At 40.0% G+C, this 13,926-nt stretch overlaps 1 protein-coding gene across 6 annotated transcripts in view; it reads right to left on the reverse strand.

Annotated features, from left to right (window-relative positions):
• Positions 1–490: 490 nt before the first annotated feature.
• The window catches only part of MATCAP2 (microtubule associated tyrosine carboxypeptidase 2), a 96,594-nt gene continuing 83,158 nt past the window's right edge, over positions 491–13,926 (reverse strand). For all 6 annotated transcript variants that reach the window (XM_082471885.1, XM_082471884.1, XM_082471883.1 and 3 more), the window contains 2 exons: positions 5,526–5,623; positions 491–3,164 (listed from right to left, as the gene is read on the reverse strand). In XM_082471885.1, coding sequence (XP_082328011.1) covers positions 3,003–3,164; positions 5,526–5,623 — 260 coding nt within the window. In that variant the 3' untranslated portion in view covers positions 491–3,002. The remainder of the gene's footprint in view (positions 3,165–5,525; positions 5,624–13,926) is intronic.

Below are 13,926 nucleotides of genomic sequence, written 5' to 3' on the forward strand. Positions count from 1 at the left end.
CCTAGGCTAAAGTTGCTCAGGTTCCAAACAAGCCTTGAAAAGAGTGGTAATAAAATACTGTAAATACTCACTACTTTGCAAGTGATCTTTGTCTCTGTGCTTCAAACACATGAACAGGCCCATTTACTATGGTTTACATTCTTTTGGTAACACTTTTTGGGTATGGTACTGGCAGTGCTGTAACCTGGGTCTGTGCCACTCTTCCTCACTGGACTGTGGAACATTTCTAGTCTTCATCAGAGGACCTCTGACACTCAGCACAGATTCTGCTCCTCAATCGGTTCTGCATAAAAGTTTATTCAATAAACAGGGTAGTAAATTAAGACAGAATTTTCCCTCTCTCCTTTTCCCTATGCCCCATGGGAGTATATGCTGAATTAGGGGAAAGGTAGAGTGTGGCAAATATAATATTTCTCTATAAATAAGAATACTAGAAGACAAACATGATTGATGGTATTTTCAATAATTACCACAATAAAAAACCTGGAAATACCACAATAAAAATATAATTAGGTTTTAAAAGAACAGAAATTTGCATGCATATATATCCAAATAGTTCATCTGAGAACCTCAGTGCTATTTATTTCTATTACAGGTAGACACAAAATGCTCAAAGATTGAAAATATAAAGAAATGAAGACTATGGATTTATGTTTGCAGACTATTTTACTTTGAAACTGTCTGGTGTGAAAACCTAACAAACAGTTTATCAGAATTTGTATTTGATACAACTATATGTTTGTTAGAATTTCAGTGGAAAAAATTGATGAAATCCTAATGATCAATAGCCTATAGCAAATGACTCTTCTAATTAAAACGAATATGATCTTCAACTATTCTCCTAAGTTCTGCGGCTATAATTTTCTATTTATAAAAACTTTATTTTAGAGAACAAAACTGACCTTAATGCTATTTCAAGAAAGAGAATAAACATTAAATCTTCAATCTCAACTTTTAAAGCTTAGAGCTCTTTATTTAAGTATTTCTGCTAATCTTAAACTACTTTTCGTTCATTGCTAACTTTTGAAATATCTTAATGTGATTTAAGGTCGTTTTTTTTTTTTTCTGTCTGGATAGTGCTCATGTTTTTTGTCTTTATACCAAAGCAGTAAGGCAAGAAAGCTTTTCCTTTTCTGGATCATATAACATCTATCCATTTTAAAATTCAGGGACTATAACCACTACAAACAATCCTACCAATAGGAAATTAAGGCTGCTGTGATTTTCCTTTATATTTAAACATTAGCAGTGTTATTGCCTACAAATGCTGAATTTATAATCATTTGACCTTAAGTCACAGGACATAAATATTGCCATTTCTGTCTGTACTTCAATTCCAGCTAATAAGACATTGTTTTCACAATTACCTTTGATAAGTCTGAAGATGAAGTCAGAAAACACTACACAGAGCTGAAACTGGATGACTCTGCTACAAGGAAATAATGCTTGAGAGGACAAGAGTGGTCTTCTGGTGTCTGGTTAGTGTTGGTGCACTGTGCCCCCAGCCCCAGTGCAGGTCACACTCCAGCCAGCATGACACAGGTATGGGCACCTTCAGTACTCTAAAGGGCCTTGCCTGCTACTGCCAAAGGTGAAATGCGTGGCTTTGCAAGAACTGCCAGGTGCCAGTTAGAGTATATCATGTTCGTTGGAGGTTTGTTGAAGTATATCATTCTTTGAGGCGAGCCCTTCCAGATATATGAAAGAGAAAAATCCCATAACCTTGTCTGCAAAAGAGTTTCTAAAATGTGAATGTGAACCAGGCTTTGCAGTATACATCTACCAGTGTTAGCACCATATTTAAGTCTGAATTGAGGTAAAGATAAACTCTCAGATAGATAGACTTTGGGTAGAAATCACAGTAGCAATTTTGAATGGGGTGTTTACAGCAGTATTCTTTCTGATTAAAGTAAGTTTGAAAAACTACTTGATCCCAAGTATATCTATTATACCTATCCAAGTATATAGTGAAATTGATAAATTACAAAGCTAGATATAAGCTTTTAGCAGGAGAAATGTAGTAAAACAGAACTCACATTCTTGAAATTCAAAGTATGTCATTATTGGCTTGATGAAGTCAAAGATTTTGATAAAATACTGAGCCAATATCATCACAAAGCCAGTTTATCAAATGACAATGCCCAGAAATTCTGTTTCTCAGAGTATATAGTCAAGCTTACTGTAGATGCTACCCAATCAACATCCAGCTCCTACCTGATTTATCCCCTGCTCATTGCTCCATTTAATAAAAAAGGTAAGTAGCTTCTCTCTTCCCCAACTATTTTGATTTATGTAGAAAAACCTCTGAGACTTGGGAAGGAAAGACCCTAAAACTTGGTTAAAATTTTGAAGGTGTCCAGTATGTTTCAGCAGATGAAAACCGAGTTTAGTTAAGGGATAACTGGACAAAACATGGTAATCTTCTACTTTAGTTCCTATAAGCTGATAAGGTGAAACAATAATGTGTAAAATAAAGAACTATGAGAACTTTTCAAATTGCTTTTCCCCTCCCTTTAACATTACTTAACATATAAGAAAATAAGAAATCTTAAATTTCTTATTTTCTAGCTTTTGGGAGCATAACACAGACTAATTTTTCAAAGGAGAATAATTACCATTATTTATTAAATAAAATATTACCTTGGAGTTTGAACAACACAGGAATTCCATCTCTAGTAAGAGCTGGTCTTGGTGCTCAGGCAGAAGTTTATCACTCAATTTGACCAAGATTCCTCAAAAACACCCATCAGCAGTATTTTCATCTGACTCTGTTGAGATTCAGATGAAAACAGGAGTAACTTTCCCTTGTAGCCTATAGAAACATTTTAGGGAAACAGTTTAAAGTTTGCTCTTAACCTAAATATTCAGCTGAATACTGCAGATCATTCTTCAGAAAACTCATGTAAACAGTCATTCTTCATTTATAAATCTGCTGGTGCTAACTGCACCTAATTGGTAATATACATGGAGATATAGCTTAGCTATGTTTGCAAGAATGCTAATTAATATATAAGATCTTTCAGTTCCCTGTCAGTCAGTTCATTCACTTCCATGATCTTCTCTAAGTGTTCCATATATCGGCCATGGTCCTGCAGAAAGTGAGGGACCCTCATGTTTTCAGTAACTGCCAATCCTTTTAAGCGATCCACATCTTCATAAGAGACCTGAAAAAAGGAAGATGGGTTACTTTTTAAATGTGACTACCAGTTAGATTTTGAAGAGCAATTTCTTCCTTTGGTCTTAAGTGAAACTTTATGTAGACTATTTTTGAAATTACTCTCTAATACCTGGAAAATAACAAAATTTACTGTGTTAAATAAGAATGTATTTATCTGCCCCTTCATACCATGACCATATTTTTAAAAATCAAAAGTCAGTATTTGATTTAACAATCTATCTTGGATCTACAGTTTGTCTAGAAATTAAACAACTAAACTTAATGTATGTGTGTGAAAGACTAAACCTAAACAAATCTCCTGCCTAAATCTAAATATAAGAATTGGGACTTCTCTGGTGGTCCAGTGGGTAAGACTCTGTGCTCCCAATGCAGGAGGCCCAGGTTTGATCCCTGGTTGGGGAACTAGGTCCTGCATGCTGCAACTAAGAAGCCCACATGCCACAATGAAGATCCGTGTGCTGCAACTAAGACCCAGTGCAGCCAAAGTAAATAAATATTTAAATAAGTAAATAAATAAGAAAATAATTAGAATGTAAATACTGTATTATTAAGTTAGGAAAATCAGCACAATTATACATTAAATTCCTTTTTCTATTTGAGAAATAATGTTTTGTGTTAAAAATATCAAAATAAAAGCAAGAGAATTTAAGTATTTTTAAAAATTTCACATCTCTTTCATTCACTGAAGAAGCCAGTCTTTCATAAATATTATATTAAGTTTAGGGGTGAAACTTTAAGTTCTATAAATTATCTTTCAACTTTTAAATTCCAAAACATAGCTGGCTTTAAGTACTATTATCTTCTGATCAACACTCCTCCTGGTTCAGCAGGAAGGCTTTAAATAAATCATGTTCATATTAAGTTTTATTTATATTTCAGTTAAAATTGAGTACTTATATCACTAAGTGTAATAGGTTATAAGAAATAGGTTTGGTGTTGATATTGGCATGGTTTTGTAATTTATCTTAAACCACTCTGAGTTTATTATAAGGAGAGAATGAGTAAATATACTGATGTTGGGAAATAAGGTTCTCATTTTAAAAAAAGAGATACACATATGGAATGGGAAAGGAGATGTAAAAAGACCATGTGATGTCTGATTTGAATTAGACTGCCCTTATGATTTAAAACAAATATATGATATGCTCATTGAAAAGGTCCAGAAGCATCAGCACTCCAGTAGTGATGTGCATACCTCGTGCTCAAGTCTTGTTTTCTAAATACCATTTCCCACTAAAAAGAATCAAGACTTCCTTGGAGAAACATCTAATCTCATATTTGGGTAGGAAAAGTGTAAGGTGAGCCCAGAATATTTTACTTTGCTTGAAAACATGTAGCTATGTTTTAAAAAACACAGGAGCAGCCATTGGAAGAGCTGAATAAAAAAGTGGAGGGAAATGTAACAGAATTCAAAGATCTCTATTTTGCAACCACCAGTGTAGTAAGTGATTTGGGCAAAATGGGCAAAAATCATCAATTGATGTTAAAATCATTTCTGGAAAGGCTGTTAGACAATGGTACATTTGAAGGTATCATCCCACAAATTACTTATTAATGGAGGAAAGGTACCTTTATAATGGAGAGATCTGGCAGTAACTAACCCAGGTGATTATACACAGTATCACCAATAATGGGACAAAATATCTCTCTAATAATGTGAGGCACTGAAAAATGCATGACTCACTTTAGTATTCTTGGCAAAAATGTTTAACCTAAAGCTAATTACAAGGAAACAATCTGATAGTCCAGATTCTAGGAATTCTCAAGGAAATTTTCTTGGATTCTTAAAAATGTCATAAAAAAAGACTAGGGTGAGGGGGACTGTTATAAATTAAGAGATTAAAGATGATAAGTGAATGCAAGGCATAAATCTTGACTGGATCCTGGGTCATGAAAAAGAGCTCCAAAGGACATTTTGGAGATGATCTGGGGAATATAAAATACTTTTTTAAGATATTATATGGAATCAATGATAAATTTCTTTAGAAAACATATGGTCATGTCAGAATATCCTTATTCTTGGGAGATACATACTGAAGTATGAAGAGGAGTAGAGTTATACCTGCAGCTTACTTTAAAATACTTCAGGAAAATATGCATATAAAAACTAATAATATATTCCCAAATTTCCTATTCCCTTCTTTCTCTCTTACTGTCCACAAAGAAATATTGTAATTTGGTTCTGTGACAGAACCTCATTTCTTCCCTCCTGTTATCACATAAAGGAAAATTACTCCAACAATAAAATAAAAACAGTTTCAACTTGAGTCTTATTTAATCATGAAATGAGCTGGAGGAAATGTTGACCTGGTACGTTTGCGGACTCTGTGCCACTGGTTTCACTCACCTTCCCCAGGGCCGTCAGTAGATGAAAGTCAATGGTCTCTCTATATCGGAGGATTTGCAGGATACCATCCAAGTATACCTGGTCTTTACTGAAACACCCTGGAGGAACCAGAACAGTGCTTACTTTCTGACGTTTAAAAAAATTATTAAGTAACTAAATACCAGCCCATTCACTTTACTGTAGGAGTCAGTCCTGTACTTAAAAAATAAATAGGGCAAATTAGAAATTTAACTATAATCATAACATAAAATGTAAGGTCTTGAGAAGTACCACGATAACTACAGCCTAGTAGCTTCCCTTTAAGAATTCCTTCTCCCTGGCTCCTCACTCCCCATAATTAAAATAGCATTTTTCCCTAAAGAAACACTAGAGCAGAAACTAACACAACATTGTAAAGCAATTATATTCCAATAAAGATGTTAAAAAGAAATACATGACTCTTAAAATTATCCCATCCTTACCTCTACCATTTGATTATAAACTTAACTTCCATGATTAACTGAAGGCATTTGGGTGGGGAGGGCTGGGAGAGGATAGTTGTAGAGTAGTTAAGTTTCAAAAGGGGCCAATGTGGAGACATGGGATTTCAGAAATTCCTGGGTTTTTTATAAGAAATAATACCCTTTACCCCATTAAAGTTAACTGTAGGTGATTTTGATACTATTCCTCCCTATAAAAACAAGAATTAGAACTGGATTTTAAAGCATATGAAAAAATATGAAATAGACATGAAGATTAGGAATAGCTCATGAGATCTGTGCTTAGATAAAAAATGGTATTCTGCTTACAAAGAAAACCTTTCTCCCACAATGACATAACTTGTGTAAATTTTTAAAAATTTTGCTCTAGAATTAAATGGACTAGAATGGAGAGTCATGTAATAAGAAATTATTGTTGAAGAGTTCCCAAGATGGTGGACTAAGAGGACCCTGAATTCACCTCCTCTCACGGGCATACCAAATCTTACAACTATTTACAGAGCAACTACGAGTGAGAAAGACTGGAACGTACCAGAAAAGATTTCTATAACTAAAGATATAAAGAAGGAACCACAAGTAGATGAGTAGGAGGGGAGAAACTGCAGTATAGTCAAGACCCATATCCTGAGGTGAGAGACCTACAGATGAGAAGATAATTATAAGTATAGAGGTTCTCCAGAAGGAGCAAGAGGTAAGAGACCCACATCAAGCTCCCCAGCCCAGGGGTCCTGTGCTGGGAAGACGAGACCCCAGAATGTTTGGTTTTGAAGGTCAGAGGAACTTACTTTCAGGAGACCCAGAGACCTGTGGAAAAGAAAGACCCCACTCTTAAAGGGGGGGGGTGCACACAAAATTTCACATGCTCTGGGACACAGGGAAGCAGCAGTAATTTGAACAGAGCCTGGGTCAGACCTACTGGTGATCTTGAAGAGTCTTCCAGAGAGGCAGGAGGAAATGGAGCTCACTCTGGGGACACAGGCACTGGTGGCAACCATTTTTGGGAGTTAATTCTACCACACTGACACTGGCACTGCAAAGCACCATTTTGGAATCCTCCCTCTAGCTTATTAGGCGTGGGACCCAGCCCCAGCCCTGCCCCCACTCACCAGCCTATAGGCACAAGTACTAGATCACCTCAGATCAAGCAATTAGCTGGGTGGAAATATAACCCCACCTACCAGCAGACAGACACCAGCCCCAGAACAACCACAGCGTGCTATGCCAGGACCTGGCCCAGCCACCACCAGTTGGCACCAGTCCCAGGACTTGCTGGTCCTCAGCCCCAACCATCAGGGGGACAATAAAAGCTCTGAGACAACTTGGGCCCCTTAGACAGTACCCCAGGATCAGGCCGCACTTACCAGTGGGCCAACACAACCTTTGGGACACCCCAGGCCCCACAGCCAGCTGTGTCAGGAACCAGCCAACCCACCAATGGTCCAAAACCAGTTCTGAGAATGTGGGCCCTGAAGCCAGAGGCCCCAGGACACGGCTCAGCTAGCCAATGGGCCGGCACTATCCCCATGACCCAGCTTTATCCACCAGTGGGCCTGACAGAGCCCCAGGATCTCCTGTATCCTGACGCTGCCCACCAGTGGGCAGACACCAGCCCCAGGATTCACCCAAGCCCTAGCTCTACCAGCAGGCCAACACAAGCTTTGGGACACCTCAGACCCCATACCTAACTGTGTCAGGATCCCTCCACCTCCTGCTCAGCAATCTGACAACAGCTCTGAAATTCCTGGGCCCTGTTGTCAGACTCTGGGACCCAGCTCTGCCTGCCACTAGTCCAACACTAACCCCGGAACCTGGCTTCACCCACCAGTGGTAGGGCAACAGCCCTGGAGTCTTATGGACCCTGATTCTGTCCACCAGTGAGCCAGCACTAGGCTTGGGGACTCTGGGGTTTTGTAATCTGCTACCTTGTGACCAGGTCCCACTAACCAGCAGCCAGCAGCATCTGCACAAGGCAGGTGCCTGGCAACCAACTGGGCTAGGGGCCAACCAAGCCTACCAGACCACCCACAAAGCAAACCAAAACAGAAGGACCAATGCAGCCCTCTTAGGGGGAAACTGTAGAGCATATAGCACGGGTGATGAGAGGGGAGTGCGTGGTGGGATGCATAAGACATCTCCTACAGGAGACTACTACTTCAAGGTACAGAAACATAACTAACCTACCACATACATCAAAATAGAAATAGCAACTTAGATAAAATGAGGCCACAAAGAAACATGTTCCAGATGAGGAAACAAGATAAAACCCCAGAAGAACAAATAAGTGAAGTGGAGATAGGCAATCTACCTGAGAAAGAGTTCAGAGTAATGACTGTATAGATGATGAAAGAACTTGGGAAAAGAATGGACACACAGAGCAAGAAGTCAGAAGTTTTTAACAAAGAGTTAAAAAATATAAAGAACAACCAAACAGAGATGTAGAATATGATAAATGAAATGAAAAATACTCTAGAAGGTACCAACATTAGACTAAATGATACAGAGGAACAGATCAGTGATCTGTAGAGTACTGGAAAGCACTGCTACGGAAAAGAAAAAAGAATGAAAAGAAATTAGGACAGTTTAAGAGCCCTGTAGGACAGTATCAAGCACACTAATATGCACACTGTAGGGGTCCCACAAGGACGAAGGGGGGGGGAGACAGAGAGAGAGAGAGAGAGAGAGGGGGGGAGAGAGAGAGAGAAGAGAGGAGAGAGAGAGAGAGAGAGAGAGAGAGAGAGATGGAAAACAGAACAGGTGAAAACCTCCCTAACCTGGGAAAGGAACAGTCACTCAAGTCCAGAAAGTACAGAGAGTCCCATACAGGATTAACCCAAAGAGAAACCAAGACACACTGTAATTAAAATGACAAACATTAAATATAAAGAGAATATTAAAAGCAACAAGGGAAAAGCAACAAATAGCATACAACAGAATTCCCATAAACTTATTGGCTGATTTTTCAGCAGAAACTCTGAAGGCCAATATTGAGTAGAAAGATATATTTAAAGTGATGAAAGGGAAAAACCAACAACCGAGAATAATCTACCCAGGAAGGCTCTCACTCAGATTTGATGGAGAGATCAAAAGCTTTACAGACATGCAAAAGCTAAAAGAGTCCAGCACCATCAAACCAACTTTACAACCAATGTTAAAGGAACTTCTCCTGAAGAAAAAGGCCACAACTAAAAACAAGAAAATTATAAAATCAAAATGATCATCAACAAAGGCAAACATACAGAAAATGTAGGAAATCATCCACACACAAAGCTAGTAGGGTGGTTAAAAGACAAAAGTAGTAAAATAATCTATAACCACAATGAGCAGTTAAGGGATACACAAAACAATTAGATGTAAAATATGATATGAAAAACAGCAATCATGAAGGAAGGAGAGTACAAATGTAAGATTTTTAAAATGCATTTGAAATTAAGAGCTCAGCAACTTAAATCATACATATATATATGTATATATATATATATACACACACACACACATATACAGACTGCTATATAAAAAGCTCATGGTAACCTCAAAACAAACACCTGTAATAGATATACACACAAAAAAAGAAAAAAGAATCCAAACACAACACTAAAGATAGTCATCAAATCACAGGAGACGAGAACAAAAGAAGGGGGGAAAAAGACATATAAAAACAAACCCCAAACAATTAACAAAACGGCAGTAAGAACATACATATCAATAATTACCTTAGGGGGAGGGGCAAGATGGCAGAAGAGTAAGACGCGGAGATCACCTTCCTTCCCACAGATACAGTAGAAATACATCTACATGTGGAACTGTTCCTACAGAACACCCACTGAACGCTGGCAGAAGACGTCAGACCTCCCAAAAGGCAAGAAAATCCCCACGTACTTGGGCAGGGCAAAAGAAAAAAGAAATAACAGAGAAAAAAGAATAGTGACGGGACCGGCACCAGTGGGAGGGAGCTGTGAAGGAGGAAAGGTTTCCACACACTAGGAAGGCCCTTCGCGGGCGGAGACTGCGGGTGGCAGAGGGGGGAAGCTTTGGAGCCATGGAGGAGAGCGCAGCCACAGGGGTGCGGAGGGCGAAGCGGAGAGATTCCTGCACAGAGGATCGGCGCTGAGCAGCACTCACCAGCCCGAGAGGCTTGTCTGCTCAGCCGCCGGGGCGGGCGGGGGCTGGGAGCTGAGGCTCGGGCTTCGGTGCTAGCTGGGAGGGAGTCCGGGATAAAGTCTGAAGCTGCTGAAGAGGCAAGAGACTTTTTCTTGCCGCTTTGTTTCGCGGCGCGCAAGGAGAGGGGATTCAGAGCGCTGCCTAAACGAACTCCAGAGACGGGTGTGAGCCGCGGCTATCAGCGCGGACCCCAGAGGCGGGCGCGAGCCGCGGCTATCAGCGCGGATCCCACAGCAACAGGGGCGCAGAGGGAAAAACGGAGAGATGCCCGCACAGAGGCTCGGCGCCGAGCAGCGCTCACCAGCCCGAGAGGCTTGCTGCTCACCCGCCGGGGCGGGCGGGGGCTGGGAGCTGAGGCTCGGGCTTCGGTGCTAGCTGGGAGGGTGTCCGGGAAAAAGTCTGCAGCTGCCGAAGAGGCAAGAGACTTTTTCTTGCCGCTTTGTTACGCGGCGTGCAAGGAGAGGGGATTCAGAGCGCCGCCTAAACGAACTCCAGAGACGGGCACGAGCCACGGCTATCAGCGCGGACCCCAGAGACAGGAGCGAGCCACGGTTATCAGCGCGGACTCCGGAGACGGGCAGGAAACGCTAAGGCGGCTGCTGCCGCCCCCAAGAAGCCTGTGTGCGAGCACAGGTCACTGTCCACACCGCCCCTCCCGGTAGCCTGTGCAGCCCGCCACGGCCAGGCTCCCGTGATCCAGGGACAACTTCCCCGGGAGAACGCTCGGCACGCCTCAGGCGGGTGCAACGTCACGCCGGCCTCTGCAGGCTCGCCCCGCCTCCTCCGTACCGCTCCCTCCCCCTGGCCTGTGTGAGCCAGAGCCCCCGAAGCAGCTGCTTCTTTAACCCCGTTCTGTCTGGGTGGGGAACAGACACCCTCAGGAGACCTACATGCAGAGGCGGGTCCAAATCCAAAGCTGAACCCCAGGAGCTGTACGAACAAAGAAGAGAAAGGGAAATCTCTCCCAGCAGCCTCAGAAGCAGCGGATTAAAGCTCCACAAACAACTTGATGTGCCTGCATCTGTTGAATACCTGAATAGACAACAAATCATCCCAAATTCAAGAGGTGGACTTAGGGAGCAGGATATGTTAATTTTTCCCCTTTTCCTTTTTTTGTGAGTGTATAGGTGTATGCTTTTGGGTGAGATTTTGTCTGTATAGCTTTTCTTTCACCATTAGTCCTAGGGTTAGGTCCGTCCGTGTTTTTTTGTTTTTCTGTTTTTTATTAACTTGAAATTTTTTTTTTCCTAATAAATGTTTTCTTAATAATTTTTTCCTTATTTTCTCTTTTTAGAAATTTAAAAAAATTTTAATAAGTCTTTTCATATTTTTTATTTTAAAAAATTAAAAACTTTTTTCTTAATAAATTTTTTTCTTAATTTTTTTTATTTTTTACTATAAAAAATTAATCTATTTTTTAAAATTAAAAAAATTTTTTTTCTCTGAATACATTTATTCTTAATAATTTTTTTCTTATTTTTTACTATAATAGCTTTATTTTATTTTATTTTATCCTCTTTCTTTCTATTTTTTTCTCCCTCTTATTCTGAGCCATGTGGATGAAAGGCTCTTGGTGCTCCAGCCAGGCATCAGGGCTGTGCCTCTGAGGTGGGAGAGCCAACTTCAGGACACTGGTCCACAAGAGACCTCCCAGCTCCACATAATACCAAACGGCAAAAATCTCTCAGAGATCTCCATCTCAACATCAAGACCCAACTTCACTCAACGACCAGCAAGCTACAGTGCTGGACACCCTATGCCAAACAACTAGCAAGACAGGAACACAGCCTCATCCATTAGCAGAGAGGCTGCCTAAAATCATAATAAAGCCAGAGACACCCCAAAACACACCAGCAGACGTGGACGTGCCCACCAGAAAGACAAGATCCAACCTCATTCACCAGAACGCAGGCACTAGTCCCCTCCACCAGGAAGCCTACACAACCTACTGAACCAACCTTAGCCACTGGGGACAGATACCCAAAACAACGGGAACTACGAACCTGCAGCCTGTGAAAAGGAGACCCCAAACACAGTAAGATAAGCAAAATGAGAAGACAAAAAACCACACAGCAGGTGAAGGAGCAGGGTCAAAACACACCAGACCTAACAAATGAAGAGGAAATAGGCAGTCTACCTGAAAAAGAATTCAGAATAATGATAGTAAAGATGATCCAAAATCTTGGAAATAGAATAGACAAAATGCAAGAAACATTTAACAAGGATGTAGAAGAACTAAAGAGGAACCAAGCAACGATGAAAAACACAATAAATGAAATTAAAAATACTCTAGACGGGATCAGCAGCAGAATAACTGAGGCAGAAAAACGGATAAGTGACCTGGAAGATAAAATAGTGGAAATAACTACTGCAGAGCAGGATAAAGAAAAAAGAATGAAAAGAACTGAGGACAGTCTCAGAGACCTCTGGGACAACATTAAACGCACCAACATTGGAATTATAGGGGTCCCAGACGAAGAAGAGAAAAAGAAAGGGACTGAGAAAATATTTGAAGAGATTATAGTTGAAAACTTCCCTAATATGGGAAAGGAAATAGTTAATCAAGTCCTGGAAGCACAGAGAGTCCCATACAGGATAAATCCAAGGAGAAACACGCCAAGACACATATTAATCAAACTATCAAAAATTAAATATAAAGAAAACATATTAAAAGCAGCAAGGGAAAAACAACAAATAACACACAAGGGAATCCCCATAAGGTTAACAGCTGATCTTTCAGCAGAAACTCTGCAAGCCAGAAGGCAGTGGCAGGATATACTTAAAGTCATGAAGGAGAAAAACCTACAACCAAGGTTACTCTACCCAGCAAGGATCTCATTCAGATTTGATGGAGAAATTAAAACCTTTACAGACAAGCAAAAGCTGAGAGAGTTCAGCACCACCAAACCTGCTTTACAACAAATGCTAAAGGAACTTCTCTAGGCAAGAAACACAAGAGAAGGAAAACACCTACAATAACAAACACAAAATATCTAAGAAAATGAGAATAGGAACATACATATCGATAATTACCTTAAATGTACATGGATTAAATGCTCCCACCAAAAGACACAGACTGGCTGAATGGATACAAAAGCAAGATCCATATATATGCTGTCTACAAGAGACCCACTTCAGACCTAGAGACACATACAGACTGAAAGTGAGGGGATGGAAAAAGATATTCCATGCAAATGGAAATCAAAAGAAAGCTGGAGTAGCAATTCTCATATCAGACAAAATAGACTTTAAAATAAAGACTATTACAAGAGACAAAGAAGGACACTATATAACGATCAAGGGATCGATCCAAGAGGAAAGTATAACAATTGTAAATATTTATGCACCCAACATAGGAGCACCTCAATACATAAGGCAAATACTAACAGCCATAAAAGGTGAAATAGACAGTAACACAATCATAGTAGGGGACTTTAACACCCCACTTTCACCAATGGACAGATCATCCAAAAGGAAAATAAATAAGGAAACACAAGCTTTAAATGATACATTAAACAAGATGGACTTAATTGATATTTATAGGACATTCCACCAAAAACAACAGAATACACATTTTTCTCAAGTGCTCATGGAACATTCTCCAGGATAGATCATAACTTGGGTCACAAATCAAGCCTAGGTAAATTTAAGAAAATTGAAATCATATCAAGTATCTTTTCCAACCACAACGCTATGGACTAGATATGAATTACAGGAAAAGATCTGTAAAAAATACAAACACATGGAGGCTATACAATACACTA

This window comes from Balaenoptera physalus (genome assembly GCF_965194825.1).
Source record: "Balaenoptera physalus genome assembly, chromosome: 8".
Taxonomy (NCBI): domain Eukaryota; kingdom Metazoa; phylum Chordata; class Mammalia; order Artiodactyla; family Balaenopteridae; genus Balaenoptera; species Balaenoptera physalus.